The sequence below is a fragment of the Dermacentor variabilis genome, chromosome 11 (assembly GCF_050947875.1).
Source record: "Dermacentor variabilis isolate Ectoservices chromosome 11, ASM5094787v1, whole genome shotgun sequence".
In the NCBI taxonomy this organism is placed as follows: Eukaryota; Metazoa; Arthropoda; class Arachnida; order Ixodida; family Ixodidae; genus Dermacentor; species Dermacentor variabilis.
Genome location: NC_134578.1, coordinates 30,569,478 through 30,590,646, shown reverse-complemented (window position 1 = coordinate 30,590,646; position 21,169 = coordinate 30,569,478). Strand labels below are relative to the sequence as shown.

At 45.6% G+C, this 21,169-nt stretch overlaps 1 protein-coding gene across 1 annotated transcript; it reads left to right on the top strand.

The window, feature by feature from the left end:
- The first annotated feature begins 9,723 nt into the window (after positions 1 to 9,723).
- On the top strand, positions 9,724 to 20,158 carry LOC142563550 (uncharacterized). The gene is made up of 4 exons (XM_075674123.1): positions 9,724 to 9,908; positions 16,490 to 16,670; positions 18,673 to 18,814; positions 19,965 to 20,158. The coding sequence occupies exons 1-4, from the start codon at positions 9,806 to 9,808 to the stop codon at positions 20,049 to 20,051; spliced, it is 513 nt and encodes a 170-aa protein (XP_075530238.1). The 5' UTR covers positions 9,724 to 9,805; the 3' UTR covers positions 20,052 to 20,158.
- Positions 20,159 to 21,169: the final 1,011 nt, after the last annotated feature.

The following is a 21,169-nucleotide window of genomic DNA, read 5'->3' as shown; positions in this document are numbered from 1 at the left end:
AAGCCTAGCAATCCTAGTCCCATAACGCTCATCTGAAAGACATTAAAAGCTTCATTATTCAGGGCAGAGAAGTGAAGTTGAGCTGCCCATGTCAATATGTGTGACCTTTGATGCAGGGTATGGGGTAAATGACACTAGGACTTTTAGAATGAAAGCATAATTCAGTGCTTATTATTTCATCACACAGCACCAAACAAACACCACACAGCTGCTGCTCATTTCTGTAGAATACTTCACATGCTCAATTGCAAAAATAATTTTCCATGCTTCAAACCATTGGGCTGTATGTGACTTGTGAAAATGTCATTGCTGCTGCCATGTTGGCAATCTGTTGTGAGTGATATTCTACACTTTAATCTGATCTGCGCATGTTCAGCATGTCTTCTTATCTCCAGTAACCCTGCCAAAGCCACAGTTGGGGCTCTGTTAAGATGTTTGTGATGCTGCACGCAAGGAAGATATGACGTGAGAAGCTGAACTTTCTCATTGGACACTCGAAACTTAAAGCATGTGCTTTCCACTGCACAGTACTGATTGTGTTTCACATGGCTCTCTATATTTTTTTGTGCTGTGGGGGTATTCACCACAGCGAGCAAAGGGCTGCTTATCAAACCTCTCTGCAACACCGCTCACCCTCTTGCCTTCATCTCTTCTCCACATTTACTTATAAGCAATGCAATAAACTGAAAGATCTTGCCAACACATTAACTCTGGAAAAATTGTTCAAACATCAAGGAAAGCAGAAAAAGCATTTGCCAACTTGTGCTCTTAATTTAAAGCTTGCAACGTTGTTCCAAACTGCTATCCTTTCATGCTAGTCCAATGGCTTTGAGGCAAACGCCTCCCTCCCTGTCTCAGTACAGTGGACCTTCTTTATATTTCACCCATGACATCTGCTCACCTGTTTTCAATAGGTTTGTTGTTTCACACTGCACAGCTTTTATTGCCCTGTGATCTCCTTTAACACGTCCAAAAGGAACTTGTTTTGTGATGCTATTGCTGTTGGTGAGACTAGTCAGAGACAGGGTGCTTTTGCATGTATTGTTAGGTGTTGTACAGAATTCTAGAATTTTTGACAAGATGCACTCTTTTGATGTAAGGACAACTAGCAAACACACACTTGCCCAAAGAGAAGCACACATCATTATCTAGGATCTGCTTCATTTATTGTGTAGGATTCACTTGTGCAATATTCAGAAGGAAGCGTAACAGCAACTTTCAGAACAAGCTACTGTTTTCCAGGAAGTTATGTCTCTTTCCTTTTACTGTAGACCATTTCATAAACTCCATGACCAGTGCTGTTTTCACTGCTGTATTGGAGCATCATGGTGCTTTCTTTATACATATTTCTCTGTTGTGATGATATATTATATCGTTAGGAACAAGGGCATGTGCATGCTTTAACTCTTTTGCCCTCGTTTCTACAGGCAGACAAGGTGGCTATCTAGACAACAGTGGCTTGATCTGTTAGGATTCCTAATACCATCTGCTTTTGTATGAGTGTCCTTCTTACAAGCCTTGCTTTATTCTTTAGAAGAGCAGCTATGAGCAAATATTAGTTGTACCACATCGGTCGTTTCTATTCTTTGTGCAGCTGTTTGTATGGTGGTTGTCTTTTTATTCACGGAATGTCAATTGCCCTGTTATGTATGGACTTCGTCAAGTCCCTCCTTTGTGATGAAAATGCAGCAATTTGCAAGCATTTTGCTTGCATATGAGTGTCACTCTGTCATCTTCTGTTTGGTAGTGTTGAGGCTTAGACTGTCCCAAAGACTTTTTCACCATTTTTTTGTACATAGCTGCAGTAAAGCATACCTTGTTTAAACATTGATTTAAGCAAACTTTTTCATATTTTTACTAATCTCAGGTGCTATGTTGAGGTAAGAGATTTGTTTCATTGGGAATTTGCAAGTTTTCATCGTGTTTAAATTTTCGATCTGCTATGTATATTGTCTTAAGTAGTAGACTGATGTAATGACTCCCATTGCTGTACTGTGGCTCCAGTACTATGTGTGGGATTTCTTGGCAGCACTGAATAACTTTTGAGTAGTTAGGCGTTGTGTTGCATGCAAGCAATAGCCATAGTGCCTTTGATACTGCTATTAACTTATTGCCAAATGTATTTACAGTTCACCTTTCTTTGTTGTTGAGTTTTTGTTTCTAAAGAGTTGTTCGTGATGTTAAGTTTTTCTCATAGGTTTTAAGAACAGTGTGCCTGTTCCTGTTTTTTGCCTTGAATCTATCGGGTGAAGTTCGCTGCTCACACAAAGGAAATGTTTGAAACGTCCAGTGTATAAACATTGTTCTTCCCACCATGTGATGATATTTTTCTAATGCGTGTTTTTTTCAATATGTTGGTCTGCTAGGCCTATCATGCACAAAGCACAAAAAAGAGTCCTTCATGAGCATTGTTGTTAATAAATGTTTCCTTACCATGTGCCTGTTCCTTGTTTATGCTCATCCTTAGAACCACATGATTCAAATGAGAATGGTACAAAAAGCTGCTTATTAGCCTATGGTTGAACGAGTACTGCTTTGGCAGCTGCTTTTTTACCTCGCTTCAACGGGGCAGCCTAAATCGCCTTTTACCTCACAATGTTCATAAACTTGAAAGTACTTTAAATGCACACTAAAGTAAATATTAAGTTGAGGTGGAGTCAAAGATTAGGCTTCTTTAATAAGAAATCCGCCATTCATAGCAATAACCCTAGAGTTAGTATATTGACTGTAGAGCAAAAACTGGGCGAAAGAAGTGGGAACCACAATGACGCCCTCATGTTGATACCGCCCATTTTTGTAACGCTGAAAACAATAAAACTGTGATGCAAAAACAAGCATGTACACGTACATGCGCATGAAGAATATGTAAAGTCCATTGCGTCCATTTTTCAGAAAAGTCCAATGGCTACTTGTAAAATTCCATGTAAAATTTACAATAAGTATAGGATGCGCTTGCAGGTGCTGAACTAGATGGCACACACCATAGCGAGGGACGCTCGGAACGAATTGATTGCGCGTGTCGTCTAAATCGCATCGCGTCCTTGCGCCTGCAACATGGCAGCGCCCGTGCGGTTACCGATTCTAATGCATGGATGCCATGGGGAGCTTTGACTCTTGAGTTTGCTATATTAACTCTATGGTGAAAACAAGCCTTTTTCAAGGAAGAAAATGACGAAAATAGAAAATTAGAGTGGCGGGACCTGTTGTGGACAATGGTATCTCATGTGATGTCAGCGCTGACTAATCCACAGATCAGATGATGATGATGATGATGATAGCGACTTTTTTGTACCGCCGGATAAAGAGGCAGACAGATTACGTCAGCTGTCCCTTTTGGCGCGAACGGTCCAAATTGAGCAAGAGCGGGATCCTCGGCGGCAATGTTGTACGCAAAAAAATTGAACGATTGTCACTGAAAATCATCGTAAACGTCCAGACGAATAAGCCATTGATGTAGCTTGCCAATATTGTTCTGTAGTGTTCCCCTAATAACCAAATTTTGTAGTAGCATGCAAGAAGGGACATTCATTACACACAAACAAGCCTGATTATTTGTAGCAATTTGCTAGAATGAGAACCATCGATGCTTCTTCGGAAATTCTATTGTCATATAATTAGTACTCGTACGTTGACTAGGCCAGAGGAAGAGAGTCGAATTCTGTGTTTCATGAGATATGAACTCGAGCGTTTGGAGATCAGTTTGAAACAATACTCCACGTCTTGGTGGTCTTTGTTGGTTATCAAGGTGGTTGATCAAGCATAGCGAGGAGAAGCCCCCCCCCCGCTGACCAAAGCGCGCAGGAGCCCAGCGAAAAGTGCGAGTGGCTGACTTCTCCATGCGTGCCATTTGCCACCTCATATGACAGGCGGGCAGGCGCAAGTTGAAATTTGTTAGCGCAAGACGGGCAATTCGCTGGGAAAGGCCTTCGTCCTGCGATGGACATAACAAAATAAGCTGATGATGATGAGGACAGGTATGTGCGTGGGTGTTGTGCTAATGTAGCAAACTCGAAATGCTGACATGTTCTCACCGGGCCACCGCTCATGAAATATGTTGTACCTAAAGAAGCCAACTGCCTGTTGTAAGAAAATTATTTATGCGCTCAGCTACTTTAGAATGTCGCCTGAAATCATGAAAATCAAATAAACTTCGATGTTTCGCGAGACAAGTAAATGGCAGAGCACTGCAAACATGGACTTCCACTTACTAAAACTGTGAATAATGATATAGAAGAGTGAGGGTTTGAGCTATCTAGTGAAGTTTATTCAATATTCCCTGTCAAAAAATAAATGTTAGAAACTATACAGAGGAAGAGGCCGCCAAACTGAAATATTGGTAACGCGACCTCTTATAAATAGTGCCTAAATAAAAATGAGATAATGTTGTTTGTTTGCTTTAACTTAGGTTAACAGCAAAGTTAAAGCAAACAAACGAAATCCATAGTAAAGCAATGCCAAAAAAATATTTGGAAATGAACGGTAGTGCCAACATCTTTTTAAGTAACGACAAGGAATGGTTAACAATAGGGTCGCCTACTGATTATACATGCCTAACGAGAACATCACGATGGCGATTATTCAGAATACAACATGGACGTAAGTGCATACTAAAGTCCTAAGTATACGAAGTTATGTTGTGCTAACTACAATTTAACTACAGAGGAAGAAACGTATGACAGAGTTCATTTAAATGATGAAAATGATAGCGTAGTCCTAATCCATTAAGTGTAAAGTATTCCATAGCTTAAATAATGAAAAAAAAGCAGCTATATTGAGTGCCGTAATGCGGTGTTTTGGCAGAAGTAGGTTGTTTCGTAATGAATGTGGTGTTATATTATAATTATTATTCTCATGATTATGGATGAATTGAAGAAGGTCGCGGTTATTGATACGATAGGCGAATATTTCGACATCGTAATTAACCAAATCATCAATCCTAGGTATACTGAGTTAATGAAAAGGTGGAGAGATATGAGAATTGCGAGGACTCCACGTAATAGCATGGATAGCTTCATTTTGAATTCGTTGAACAGTAACTAGATGGTGTTTGTAAATTAGTCCCCAAGATGTAAAACAACAGGTGAGTGTGGTGGAAGGCATACCAAAGTATGATTAAGGTATGATGTCGGAAATAATTTCTTACTTTGAGCTACTGCTCTTTAAGCAACTATTCTTTAAGACGCCGTTAAATATGCTATGGTCGCAATTTAATAGCGCTGACAAAAGATGCACACAGAAAACGGCAGGAAGTATGAGTTATGAAATGAATGTGCAAAATGGCGCATGTAATCTCAATAGATGGTATCCTAGAAATGGCAGGCGTGATCGGACTGGTCCATTTGGCCACCCAAAAATATGAAGAAAACATGTCCTTCGAGATTTGTATCTATAGCGTTTCCATCATCCCCTATCTAGCCGTCGCAGTAGATGGTGGTGGCGGACCTATACTCAAATCTAAAGAAGGAAGTAGAGACAGTAATCCTGCACGTAATAAATCGTGCATGCAATTAACGGGTGACCGATGCGAGTGTGAGCTCCGCTCGAAAGCTGAACATGTCAAGGTGAAAAAGATGAGGCTGAAGAAATCAAGGACGCGGTTAATTTTGTGTGACGCTAATTGTGTTTAGCCAGTGTCCTTGCCGGACAGGCATTGTGTGCACAGAGGACTTTTTCTGAGGCGCAGACATCTCAAGCAAGCACGTGATATTTGAGAGTTCCCGGATAATGAATCGAATATGACAGTTTGGCAGTACGGCTAAAAATAATGATCCTTTAACTGACATTCCTGGGACTTTGCAGTTTTTTTTAGCTTCGCTCAAGCGGAAAGCCAAGCGAACAAGGGGGAGGGGTATAGAACGAGTTGGTTCACAAGCGTAAATGTCAAGGCGGTTAACAGCCTTGCGAAGACCTTGAGACTCTACAGCAAGTCTATACAAGCTTGTTTTTTTTTTGTGAAGTCTATATATTGTGCATACACAGCCTGTGGATGGGTGATATTGCACTTTTTACGCGCCAATATTTGCAGCCTGTCTGCAAACAAAGGAGTTGTTGGCCACAATATAGACAGCAGAAAGTAGACTTCTCAACAGGTCTCGTCTATAAGTAGCATGTAAGCTACGTATAATACAGGGTGTCCCAGCTAACTTTCGCCAGTTTAAAAATATGCATATGTCATGTAGCTGGACAGAACAAAGGTAATATTGTTTGCCGTCGCTTGGAGGTATTAAGATTACTTTTTTTTCGTTCTGCCGAATTACCTCATTAGTCCTAATTAATTAATCAACTTCTCAAAGATATTATTTACATGAAAAGTGTCAATGAGACAATTGTAGAGCGACATGAGAAACTTCTGATACAGCTTTCTGTTGCTCAAGACGCGCTACATAAAAGTGTTTTGCCGAGCCTCAAAGAAGCCCGTAAATGCATGCAAAATGTATTTTTTATATTTTTTTTATAAAAAATACGGGCCAGACACACCAGCATCTGGCCGCTCGAGGCACTTTGCGTGCACTCGCGGGCTTATTTCACGCTTGGAAAAACACTTTTACATAACACGTATCGAACAGCAGAAAGCTGTATCGGGAGTTTCTCATGTAACTCTGCAATTTTGTTATTGACACTTTTCATCTAATTATAATTGAGAAGTTGATTAATGAATTACTTAAGACAAATGATCTAATTTTGAGGAATGAAAAAATAGTTTGAGTATCTCCAAGCGACGGCAAACAACACTGCCTTTGTTCTGTCGAGCTACCTAGCATTTGCATATTCTTTAACTCTGGCTAAAGTTAGCTGAGACAACCTGTATATCCACGCATGATAATCCTATGAGGAGACAAACCAGTGTAAAGTAAATTAATAGACTTTTAGACTGAATTCATTCTTATCAGGAAAGTACCATCTTGACGCTTGAACGGGTACCCACGCCTGGTCGCGGGCGCCTTGTGACAGTCGCAGAGCTTGAGTTTAAGCCATAGGAGGGCAATGTCAATCCTAACACATGGCGTTCGCCCGTTGGCCGGCGAGAAGCATTCTAACATGTGACGCAGATACAACACACATATATGCAGTGTGTGTGTGTTTTGCTTGTGGGAAGCAAAGAGGCAGATTAAGAAGAGGTGGTCATGTACAAGGAGACCAATTTCACTTGTTTGAGCCCACGCAATGCAGAATCACTCGATGCTCTGGACTATGCAATGATGTTGATGCTCTGGCGCTGAGCAACAAACGCAGGAAGAAATTTCGCTGGTATTCACGCGTAGGATAGAATATTATACGCGTGAATAAATTGATATTACGACACATTGTATTAAATGCGGTACGCTCGACGTGATAGAAAGTGAAGAAAAATAGAACAGAAAATCCTGAATCGTGTTGCTGTTATTATGCTAAGCGCTGACGAAGAACTGTCGATTCAACAATGCTTAAGAGAGAGAAAGAGGTGCAACACTAAAGCGGTGTACGTACTAAAGTATTTTATACCTGCGCTCAACCTCAGGCTCTTCTATGGCACATGGGTAAAGTTGCGAGTACAAAGGCCTAAATGTGTTTAGAAAAAAATACAGATCCAACACGAAGCATTTTGCAGATAGCTGAATATCTAGCATTGTTTGGGATTGCGCACTTTTATCAGGTGGCGCACTATGTCTATGTCTATGCTAGCAATTTTGTGTGCCGACAGTGGTAAGACGGTGGCACAACGACGACGATGGCTTGACGACGACGATAGCATAATGGCGATGGCGATGGTGCGTGCCGAGTAATATATTAATAATATTTGGGGTTTTACGTGCCAAAACCACTTTCTGATTATGAGGCACGCCGTAGTGGAGGACTCCGGAAATTTTGACCACCTGGGGTTCTTTAACGTGCACCTAAATCTAAGCACACGGGTGTTTTCGCATTTCGCCCCCATCGAAATGCGGCCGCCGTGGCCGGGATTCGATCCCGCGACCTCGTGCTCCGCAGCCCAACACCATAGCCACTGAGCAACCGCGGCGGGTGAGTAATATATTGTAATTCTGCGAAGGAACACTACAACTTGTCCTATTACAACCTAGGTCGACTACGAAGGTGGTTCGATGTGGCGAGGCAAAGCGAGCGGTAACGTTATTTTCAATTCACTCGTGTTATGAATGTTTGTACTCTGATGAGTAGGGCATCGAGTTATTTTGCTGACGCACTCTTGTTCATATCGTTTCATCTTGCAAGCAAATTTTTTTATTGAGCGACACCTTGTGCCAGACCACACACTTCGTTTACTCGACAAGAGAGCCAGCACCTGTAGACAACAGGAGAGAAAAAAAAAGGTTTGTTTGAAAAAATAATTTAAGGAAATGATGATCGGAATTTCGAGACTCACAATGATGACTCTAAATCACCTGTAGAACATTCAGGAGACATACAAAGAAAGCGACATTTACGTCAAAAAAAAATATAGTGGAACCCATCTCACGATTACTGTCTGCGGTAATGTTATTAGCAATAAGCATTGTAGTTACAGACTGTGATGCTGAAGTCACATTTATATATGTAGCGGTCATTCTGAGACTCCTGTTGCTTCGGCTACATTCGGCCAACACTGTCTCCAGTGTCGGCCCACTTTGCTGTGGCACCCGCTTGCCAAGGTCCCCCGTGAACATGACTGCACGACCTATGCAGCTAGAGAACAGTCAAGCCGCACCATCCACGTTCACAAAAATCTGCAGTGGTTTGCAAAAAGCTTTCAAAACTACGCTTGTCATCAGGTCATTGCTGATGTCGACTTATACGGCGGTTTGCATGATCTAATTCGTGCGCATGTGTTCACTGAACTGAAAGAGATGTACGCGCAGCAAGAACTTATGCACCTTAAGGGCACCTTTAATCGTTACCCTTAAAGGTGTTGCCAACAGGTGTTGCCCTTATGGGCACTGGCTTGTCTTATACCTAACATCGTGGGTAAGATCGAATTGTTGATGGAGACAAATACAGCTTGCTTGATGGGGACCTTTGCTGAAAGTAAACGTAATAGCAGTGACAGATGACGGGAACTGCATAAAATAAACTTAAATATATAAACTCTCGTTTGCGTCACATGTTTCGGCGCGAACTAGGCGGCTAGAACTCAAGTACAGTTTTCAACTGCAGCGTTTCTCATCGCAGGTGTAGTTTGGCCGGTAGATGTAGTCGTGTACAGGATTTTTTCTCTCACAGCTTTACAAACCAGCACCCAAAAGGGCGAATAAACTTTTACTGTGTGTGCACATTAGTTGTCGCCCCGATGTTCACTCGGGCGGCTTTGTGAAGCCCGTACACGACATCAAGGAGGTAGCGAACGACGCATAACAGATGAGCGTCAAAAAGATGAACGGTGCCTTGCGACGATAACCGCTCCCAGCTCGAAAGTGTGCCTGTATCCGTCTGTTCCCTCGTCTGACAGTTTTCGGGGCCACTAGAGCAGGTTGTCGTCGTGCTCGTCGCTTTCCGATGGCGTCCTCCTTTTTATTTCTTTCTTAGCTGTCATAGAAACTTTATAGCCGAGGAAAGCCAGCCTGTGTGCACATGGCGTTTTCCGTACATACGCCGCGTGTTTAAACAAAGGTCCGGGCCGGCGCAGCGTACTTGATGAGCTTGTGTGACCGCGCCTGGTGGAGATAAAAGAAATAACCGAAAAATGAGGCCTTCTGCGTGGCGCACCTGGAAATCAAGAATAATGAGGCAAAGAAGGCCACGATCGCGTGTGTGTTCATGCCGTTGATAAAGAGAGCACCTGAATGACCTGCAGCGAGAGTCTGCAACGCCACGCTGGCAAGAAACCTTGACAATGTTGCGAAGAAAGGAGGTGGTGTTGGGCTGCGCTGCTTTGGCGCTGATTGCCTGTTCTTGTTGGGCTTCCGTGCAGCATCCCGTCGTGTCATCGTGCCAGTGTAAGCCTATTGATTGCTTAATTAGGTAATTCATTCGTAACGGTTTAACGTCCCGAAGCAATTGCACTGAGTTTGTGTGAGAGGCGATTGTTGTGGAGGCTCTGGCTTAAGTATGACGACCTGAGTTTTTTTTTTTCACTTTCACATAAATGTAAGCGCACGAAAGTTCTCGCATCTCATCCCTAATGAAATGCCCACCACGGCGGCCAGGTATCGAACCCGGATCCTCGTGTTTCGCAGTAGAACGGCATTGCCCCGGAGTAAACGCCGTGGATCATTCTAAGTCGATGTGTTTAGGCAGCTCTCTCAGAAGACATTTTGCAGCGATATATACCACGCACGCATTACTTACACACTCCGTCAATATATGAGGGAAAACCGGATTTGTGTTCAAAGCCGGCAACATTCCTTGTGCGACCTTGTAATGCTGAAAGGTTCCATAAGTGTGATTCTTCAACAGGGGAAGAACATAACAAATAGCAGTACGTGAGGGTCGGACTTGAACGTTTGTAAGAATGGCTGTCTGAACACAAATGAAGTGCTTATACTTTTGTATCGGGGAAAAGTATACGTGCAAAATGTGTGCGATATTCGTACGTATACGATATACATGTACGTAAACAATATATATGTACGAAGATATACGTAGTGGGCAACGCTGCAAAGGTCATAAAGGAAGAGAGAGTAAAAAAACGAAAAACAGGGCGACGCTGCACTCGCTGAAAGGGTTAAAGGGGCGATAAGAGAGAAATAAAGGCTCAGAAATCGGGCGTCCTACACGCACGTGTGAAGGCGCGCATTGATTGATCATTAGCGGTCGCTGAGACCTGTCGGACTGAGGCACACTGCAGCAACAACCTAATTTCTTTTTGCGCCCCACTGAGGCGCACGGCGACGGTCATGGACCTTCGCCGCCAGAAGTGGTACCGAGTCCAGCCGGTTCCGGTGAGGGAAGCCCTACACCTCGCGTCGAGAACAAAGGCGCAAGGAGTGTTAAACAGTCTCGTCGTTCCCGCAAAAGTGGCAGGTGCACTTTTCTTTGAAGATAGGTAGATCCTCGAGAGACTTTGAGCACTTCCTGCGAAGTAAGAGCACGCGGAATGAAGACAAGAAATAGGAATGCGTTACGTCCTTTGGTGAAAAAAAATAGAAATGTCACAGGCTTCCGCAGAACACGCCGCACAGTCACGGTGAGAGCTCCATTTTCGGCAGGAGGCACTAGAGGGTCTTCGCGGTGATGTCTTTTTGCATTGTTTTCCCGAGAACGATCAGAGCTGTTCGCCTGGCGTCGACGGCGAGCTGCAGCTTGCGCCGCTCTCTGCACAGCGGTCTGCTGAGCCCGATGTTGTTTGGTTGCAGACGCGCGTGTAACTCTACGACTCGCTTCTTCAGTAGTGGTTCGTAATATGCGAGGATGCGCCATAACGTGTACCGAAGAGTAAACACACGTATCCAGACTACGCGACGCGCACGTCGCATCTCTAGACACGTGGTGCGATACGATGCTGTTGACAATGATGATTATTTATTTGCATCCCCTTTGAAACGGAACGGTGACAAATATTCACCCAGCTTGCTTGAGTTAACCATGTCAAGCTACATGCAGCATGCAGTAGCTACATGCAACTGCTACATGTCGGGACACCTGGTGGGAAACAATGCAATCGCAATGCAAAGTTTGCACGTATCGACGCTACGTGGCGCGCATGTCACATCTCGTCGCAAATGGCACGATAAAATGCTAATGATGATTATGATTTTTGGCATTCCCATAGGCACGGCACGTTGACAGTCCCCAAGCCTGTTTGTTTTTATCACGTATTCTGTACATATTATCAGTCTAGCATTCTTCTGTGCATCTTTTTAATATTCTTTTTTCTTCCTGAAGCCTCCTCTATGCATCTTGTACCGCTACCTATACAGCGGCTACATGTCGTGCCACCTGTCGTAATATTATGCAACTGCAATAAAAAGTGTGCACGTATCGACGCCATGCAGCGCACCTCTCACATCACGTGACGCGTGGCACGATACGATGCTAATCAAGGTGACAATGGTGATGATGAGGATTTAATGGAATCAACCTTAAAATGAAACGGTGGCAAACAATCACGTAGCCTGCTTGATTTAATCAGGTATGCTTTACATGTTTTTCATTACAGCAATTTCTATACTTCTCCAAAATCTTCCTTTTCTTCCTCAAGACTTCTGAATTTAATTACGGGGCTTCACGTCCCAAAACCCAAATCTGCTTATGAGGCACGCCGTAGTGAGGGACTCCGGAATAATTTGGACCACCTGGATTTTTTTTAACCTGCACACAAATCTAAGTACATGGGCGCTTTCGCATTTCGCCCCCATCGAAATGAGGCCGCCGTGCCCGGAATTTGATCCCGTGACCTCGTGCTTTGCAGCCCTACGCCACAGCCACGAAGCAACCACGGCGAGTCCTCAAGAGTTCTCTATCTGCCTTGTACCTATGCAACTGCTACATGGCGGGTCACCTAGTGTAATAATATGCAACTGCGATGCAAATGGTGCACGTATAGACGCTATGCGGCGCGCATCTCGCAACGCAAGATAATTTGGACGATACAGTGCTGATAATGTTGATGATAATGATCTATTGGCATCTCATTTGAAACGGGGCAGTGCTAGGCAGCTCGCTTTATTCAGGTATACATGATTTTTCATTCTAGTATGTTTCTATAGTATCTCCTTAATCTTCTTTGTCTTCCTCAAACCTTCTCCGTCTACCTTGCACGCTATGCAACTGCTTCATGGCGTGCCACCTCTTGTAATAATGCGCAACTGCAATGCAAAGTGTGCGCGTATCGGCGCGCATGCCACATCGCGTGGCTCCTCGCGCGCTAGGACGCGTTTATAGGGCATGTTTCCGGCGCGAGCTGCCAAGCGCTGGCATTGCTCAGTGGCCGCGTAACTTGCTGAATCCCGGCGGGAACAGGGTATTCTTTTCTCATTCCCGGCGATAATTGCGACGGACACCGGGAGTAGCGGTGGTGGCGGGCAACATTGGCAGCGGTAACAGCTACTGTAATGAGCCCATAACGGCTTACGGTGTAAAACTGACTATGTGACGTGTAGTTGCTGTGTACGAGCAAATTACTAGATTGAAGACGTCGCAGATCTGAACCTATATTCACCATGGAAGGTGCGTGGTGACACTTTTGTTCGTTGCGACTTTTGGAAAACTTTCAAAGCACACACGCCTCTATTCAGGACATAAGCACAGTCCATCACATCCCGTAAGCAAAAAAAAAAAAAGAAAGCTAGAAAATGAGGACACCTTAACACTTATGAGTTGTGCGTGCGAAAGCACTAATGTCCAACTGAACCCTGCTAAGCGGTCCTTCGAGTTATGAACACCTCGCGGGCAAGCGAGTGCATTGAGACGCTTCGCTAACGCCTCCTAGATAGTACAAGGCCTGTGCACTTCGATCCATAACGTCATGTTACTTGCCCGACTGCCATAGAATCTAATGGGGACGCTCCCGAGTAAGCCGCGGTGATTTTGACATCACCGCTTTCGTCCTGCCGGGCTTGGAAATGGAAATTCCGTTCCAAGTGACATTATGTCATAAAGCCGAGTGCAACTGCAGGCCTGCTATCTGCGAGGCGCGGGTTTAGTCCAGTGGGTAAGACACTCGGCTTCTGAGCGAGTAGAAAGTCATTACTGGCAACGTTTTTCTTTTCGAAATTATTTTGCTTTTTATACATTAATTTCTTTCTAGCGATTGCCCAGGCGAAGTTGAAATACAGGCGTGAGCTTGCGCGAACAACGTACGCGTAGATAACGCAGGCTTCCGAGAGAGAGGGTGACGTGGGGATGCCCTCACGCAACACCACGTGACGGGGCGTCGCAGCCAATGGGAATTTAGGTGCCACTTCTCTGCTACAGACGCCGGCTTTTTTCGCTCCATGGGTATTTGACGTTTCTTCATAAATAAAATAGAGGTGCACAGGTCTTATGTAAATCAAGCGTGCCTTTTGTCCTATGCGTTATAGTTGTAATATATGAAGAGTCATTCAGCACAAGGTACCGCAGATCTAAAGTCTACTCACTAAAAAATGCGCGCGTTGATAGACATCTTTACCAGCACTGTACCTTCGCAGCCCAAGGTGCTTTATCGCAGCATTGTCGACTTGTCTTTATCGCCGTCTGCCGGTAGACATTGAATACACGCGTGCTCATACCTGTGCACATAATGTACTGATGCATCACCGTGGTCAAGTGAAACGCGAAGGAAAACTGGCAAAATTATTCATTTTTCGCAAGAAACAAATCCAGAGCAGATTTCACACCGTTGCTTATGCGGACATCACAGGTGGTGTAGTAACCGGACTGGAAGCGTACAAACCCGAAATAAAACAGATTGGCGAAAGCGGAAACGAAATAAATGCGTTCTAGTTAGTCAAAACTTAAGTTGGTCGTATTTCGCTTGTCCGCGATAGCTCAAAAATTGAGCAGTGAGCAATTTTGAGCGAGCACTGTGCGCCTCAGAACGATTAATTGGCCTGGACTCATTCAGTCGTGGGCTCAATGTTTTTGAGCAACACAGGTGCTTAAAGTTAGCTGACGTGATTTACAACTAATGCGAAGAAAAACCGCATACCGTCGTGCAAAATTTAAGAGTACTTTCCCCGTGAACCATGTCAGTGCAATCAGCTTCATGTCGTGACATGACTTTCGATAAACTGAGCAAATCTATCCCGAAAGTTGGAGGTGCCTGCTGGTTAGTGCGCGCCAAGTTGAAATCTGAAAGGTGGGCTAGTTGGATAACCGAGTAATCCACCCTGTCCTCCAGTTATCCGTTCCCTATTTTTCCGTAAGCTACAAGGACAGGACAATTTATCAGAGGAACCGCAGAAAAATCGGCATGATGTAATATTCATCTAGCCTGCTGCTCTGCCATAGGGATGAGGAAGAGGAGAAAAGGAGTCAATGTTTTGAGGAGCGGTGATGAGGATAAGCAGCATGCGACGATAGAAAAATTTCCGTCCCAAGGACGCGTTCACAGCATTGAATCTAAGCCTGCGTTAACAAAAAATAAAAAAAGTCTTGAATACTCGCTTCGTTGATATTATGCCTGTAAAGCTTTCTCAATTAACTTGTTCTTAATTAGAGGTAATGAACAGGCCAGCGTCTGCCGTTTACAGTCGCACTGGGGACAAGCGACAAGTATGTGCTACATTTTCTCAGGCAATTTGCAAATATTGCGATGTGGCAAGACGTCGGATGTAATTCGGGTATTGTAGCATAAAGGCAATACTCAGGATTACCCTTACCCGCCGTGGTTGCTCAGTGGCTGTGGTGTTGGGCTGCTAAGCACGAGGTCGCGGGATTGAATCCCGGCCACGGCGGCCGTACTTCGATGGGGGCGAAATGCGAAAAACTTCCGTGTACTTGGATTTAGGTGCACCTTAAAGAACCCCAGGTGGTCCAAATTTCCGGAGTCCTCACTACGGCGTGCCTCATAATGAAATCGTGGTTTCGGCATGCGTAAAACCCCATAATTTAACCTCAGGCTTAGCCTTTTCGAGAGGCTCGTATGACCACGTCGGATTCAACTTGGCCGAATAAACTATAGTTTGCAATATACGAATTATGCTCACCGAGCTCAAAACGCGGGAGGGTAGTCATGTGATTCGAGCTAGCAATTTTGTTAGGGAAGAAGGGCCTATCGTCTTGGCTTATTGCAGATACATTGTGTCTGAATTTTGATTTCGCACAAGTTCCGTTCCCTAAACCCAGTTTCTACTGAATCGAAGATCACGGGGCGGCTTGACACACAATTGTCTGAAATGGCTGTTGCAGTGTTTTGCTCGGCGTTTCAATCGATAATCGCTTTAGCGCTTCCTTTGGTATTTGTTAAAACGCTCTTGTGCATTCCCGTGTGTCCGTAGAACTCTGGTGGGGAAACACTGCTCCCTATTATGTATGGTTGCTACTTCATGATCCCAAACGCTCGGGAGCACTGTTCCAGCATTGAAGTTTTCTGTTCTAATTGTCTGTTCAGCAAGGAGCACTCCTCGCCTATTTAAGGTGCTTGAAGGTAGGCTCGCAAACACAGACGCGCTCTATATTCCCCACCTACCGGCACCCCCTGCCCATCTACTACACTTCGGGACTTCGTCAAGAGTGAGCGAGTAAGGGAAGAACAGATGTTTGCGTGGCACCTGCACAGCATTCTACCGTATGTGAGGGTTTGTGCGCGTGTATGTGTTGTGTATGTACGTTAATTTTGTTTATTTCATGGTCATCATTGCCTTGGTCAACGAATGCACACCCGCAAGGACGACCAGTGTAGCCGTTAACGCTCTCCGCTCGTGGATACATCGGCGCCAGCTTAAAGGGTATCCTTCCTTGTTTACAGCTCGACAGTAGGGTTGATGAAAGGACAAAGAAACGAGGAGATGACGCAAAGAAGGGAGTGCTAGAAGCGTCATCCATGTACTTTTCATTTCCCTCGTTCTTTCACATCCTTCGGTTACATGAGCGTTCGGCGCTGCCTATCGCTATATTCGCATACTGAACTCTCACCTCCGTCTGTATAACGCAGCGGAGCCGAGTTTGGTCACCATCCACAACTTGAGCATCGAGGACGCCAAGGTGGGCCGAAACATGACCATACACTACGTCGGCGAACTCCACGAAGTACTGCATGGTCCGCTGATCACCAAGTTCACCATGTGGAACTCGAACGGAATGAAGATGCCTTGCGTGCAAGACATGGGTTCCTGGTGGGTATTCTTCGCTGTAGCATAAGAAACATAGCTGAATTTAAAAATTTGTATCTCTTTTTCTGCTCATAGTAAGGCGTCATCTGCAAGATTGTGGCTATTTATCAAACAGACACGCAGAAAACCACGAGGGGCAGACTGGTGAATGAAGCTTTAGGAACTCTCCGTTAATTATTTTGGAACGAAATTTCCTTGCTTGAATTTCGGAAGATTTCCATTTTGCAATATTTCCTTACTGGCTAAAGCGCAACACTTGTAGTTACCGCAGACATTTGCGCCAGTTCCCTACTGCATAATTCATGTAGGAAACTCTGCGGTTCGGGAATGACTTTGGAGATCCGTGAGTGCGCGCTGCCCAGTCTCGGAAGCCATGCCTCTTTAATGAGATAAGCATTCTCTGCGAACTTCCCACCTTAGTATGCATCTATTCTCTTTCACAGAGCCAGTGACCCCAATTTGTCGACTAGCTCAGGTCACTGGGCCGAGCTAGCTGGCTGCGGTCTTGCAAAACAGGCAGCGTGGGTCTCTGGGTAAGTGCCCGAATAGACAACTCGGTGCTGTCGGGCCTAGTATACAACTTGGGTCACTGGGTATGGGCCAACGGGTGCCTTCACGTACGGACAACTTCGGAACAGTCCTTCAAAGGACAGGTCAAGCGGGCGGCCGAGTCCAGTGGGGCCTTTGACTAAAGGGTCTCCCACCATTACACGAAAGTGCTTTTAAGCAATAAATGTTTCTCTCTCTCTCTTTCTCTCGACGCTAAGTGTGTAATAATAGTATGTGCCCATTCGAGTGCGGCCGCCGGATTGTGATTTTGGCAAGCCACTGCAAGGAAGTTGCAGCCGAGATTCTAGGAATACGGTGGTTGCTACAAAGTTTCAACCAGGGTCCAGTGACTAGAGGAAGATGTAGTGTGCCGGAGGATCACTGGGCATTGCGGTTGGTGGCGAGATTGCCACTTCGTTTGTCTGTCTGCTGATGAGCACTCAATGTCTTGTTATTCAGGGACGGCATGTTGACACAAAATTGATCACAATCGTCATCATAACATATATGATATATCACTAGTTACGCACCCACCACAATATTGCTAATCGCTTCAACGTCGCCCATCGTCTCCAGAGGATGGATGAGCCGCCAATTTTCGTTGAGAGCGCTGGATCATGCTTCCGATGCTGGTGCTCGTGATGACTGAGCTTTGCACTTTTACGTTTTTCATTTCATCGCTCCTACGGGCTGCAGTCTGCCTTAGTGATGACGGCTGGCTCCATGGCTGTTCAATCCTGAACCAGCAAAAAGCGCGGGAAAGTTAGCCAAGAAATGGATGCTGAGACTATAAGAATGGCACCACACGACTTTGTATAAGATTAGTGAGTTTTTAGAGCAAATTCTGTTCGCTTAACTCGGGGGCAGCTTTCCTCGGCAATGAAGCCAAAACTACGGAGGCGGCGCTGGCGCACGTGTATCAGTACGCAATTATAGTCCGCTTGTCAGATAAATAAGTGTTTAGCTTGATATACGAGTGCTCAGAATTTGGTTTCGAAATGATTAAATTTGCAAGTATACACTTAATGCTACAGAAACCTTAGGATTATGGGCAGTGGCGTAGCTAGGTCGTCTGGCACCCGGGGCCCATAGGTCTTCTGTCACTCCCCCCTCCCCCCCCCCCGGGTGTAGTCGAGGAAGGTGAGGATATCGACAATTTCCGAGTGTCTTCAGGCGTATATGACACTACCCCCCCCCCCCTGGCCCCTCGCACCCGGTGCCCACGCACCCCCCTCCCCGTTGCTACGCCACTGATTATGGATGATACTAAGGAACTACTACGGTGTGCGCAGGAAGAGCATGTATTTCGGTTTGGTAGCTTCAATTGGCTCCACTGTTCGGTAAAGTTGTCCCCGAGCACAGTTGTGCCAATCATTTACAGTCACGCTAAGAATGTATATTGACTGCCGTCCTGACTCGTTTACCGCAACGTTGCCCTCCCTACTGCGCTGCGCAGTACATACAAAGGCTGTGACGGCGAGTCTGACATCGAGAAGACAGTAGGGGAGCCCTGGAACAACACCTGCCCTGTTCCGGCCGGTGTCTACTCCTCAAGACTCGTGTTCTTCGTCCACCCAATAATTAAAGCCGTGCTCGCGGTGAGTGCACGCTTGTGCAGCAGGAAGTATTTTTTGAACAGCAGGTGCGCGTGGGAGCCTATAGATTTCATCAGATAGGCGTCAGCTCTGTTATGATTATTACGATAGTGACGATAGTGGCGGGAAAGAGCTTAGAAGTGTTCTGGTAACGGGGCAATGACCCCCTTCCCTCTAAATGAATATAGAAAGAAGGCTAATATTAGCAAGTCTCAGAGCGTTCTACATGATTCATTAGATTAGTTTTCTACGAACGACTTTCGGTTTCGGTTTCGTAGGAGTTACGTGTGTGCTGTGATACCACGGTACAGAAGATGGTCACGTGGGAACAGGTTATCAGGACGTTTCGGCACTCGCTTCAGTTCTCTCGGTGGTCTGTTATGGTGGTACGATGCCACGTCGCGGCGCGCAATGAGTAGCGCGCACTATAGCAGATGACCGAGCTAGCGGGAGCGATTGTAGAAATGTCTTTATGTACTTCCCCGTCTTCCCTGTCTTTATGACTATCCCAAATGGTCAAAATTATAGCGGAGGCCATCGCTACGGCGTACCTCATGATCGAATTGTGATTTTGGCAAGTAAAACCCAAGAATTTATTTTTTAACAAGACACACACATACAGCGCAGCGTGTATTCCTTCTCTGCGTGCGTACTGGTTGCGCCGCACCGAAAAAACATTCCTGAAGGCACCTTGCGCTCAAGCTTTCCACAATTAACCGCAGCGTCCCACCACATAGCCTAGCGAGTGGACGAAGCTAAATCTGAGGCACTTAATTCCAATTTGCGATTTCGCTTTCGGTCGCTCAACCCTATATAGGTAAGAGTGCCCGAGACCGGCAAATGTTAAACTATGCTGGCCGTGGCGCCATGAAAAGCACGGTCGCGCTTGAAAATGGCAGAACGAAGAACCCCGAGCTTGGAATTGGGACGGGGCAAAGCTCGACGCGTAGAACTCTGACAAGGGATGAAGCAGGGGGCGCGAGAGAGTAGTTTTGTCGACCGTCTCTAGGCGTACTACTGGCAGAGCGCTTTGGGGTTTCTTTCTGCATTTGAGACACTACTTCAAGCGTGCAATGCTGCAGTTAGCTCGGGATGTTCGCGCCTGCAGCGCGTAGTGTTCCTTAATTCCTATTTGTTTTTTCTCACGTTTCAGAACGGCACGTTTAAGGTGCGAATGGATGTGACCAGCGGTGATATCAAAGTTCACTGTCGAGTACTTGACGTGCATATTGAAAAATAAACATCAGCAAGAAAAAAAAAGCAAGAAAGAAAAAGAGGAACGGTGCTCTCGGCGTATCATCATTGCGGCGCACGAAATAGACACGTAGGTTAGCGCGCCAGTACAAAGGCTTAACCAATTCCTAAGCGTGTCAGTTCACGGAACGTCTGAGCATTGAAGACGTGTCCACCAGCCCCGGTGGCGTAATCTTGTGATCATGACGTTAACTATAGCACAAAGAGAATTATAAGTGCAATGACCATGTTCGACTTACGATTTTTGCTGCGAGCGCCTTCGCGGCAGCTGGTAGGTGTGCAAGCACCTTGCGCGGAAGCTTTACATAGTTGAGAGCAGCTAGCACCAGTACGCACAGCCAATACCGAGCAGCAAAATGGGAGGGGCACCTGAAACATTTGCTGCGACATCTCTAATCACCTATCGCTAGGGGAGATGGTCCGAGACCAGCAAATGTCCCAAGTGCGCATGCTCCACTTGACTCGGCACGCTCGCGATCCAGATTAGAAGCGTGAGCAGTGCCGACCTTCAGCTTGGCGAAGATCGGCGCTCAACAATTAGACGAACGATAAAGTGTGAGTCCTTGTTGTTTATAGCGTACCCTCATTTTCTTCGCATCTATAGTGGCCGACGTCGGCAACGCTGGGATGATAAATTACAGCGTCGTGTGGCGCCCTCTGACCGGTGCAATGTGCTTATAGTCGATTTAATTTCTTTTAAAGCGAAAGCTTTACTGGCCGCGAACTTGCGATTTCGCCGTGGCAGTGCTCCGAGGAGGCACATGACGTCACAACGCACGCATCGCCCAGCACCCTCTCGGGGCTGTTGCCTCGTCGCAGATATTTATCTCTCTCTCCCTCGCTCCCTAGTCACTACTGCGCATGCGCCACCAGTAGTAGCACCCAGCCACAGCTGTTTCGCCGCTGCGCAGCGCCGCGCCTTTCCTACGCAGCCGTTTGATATGACGTCACACGCGTTCCTCGTCGTTTCGTTCGCCTCCGCTCGCTTCATTAGCTGCGTCGCATGCCTGATAACATGTAGGAGGATTGAAAAGGAGAGCTCGCGTGCGCCGCAACCGCAGTTGAGGCGGCAGTATGGACGGCGACAATTCTGATAAGCAGGAG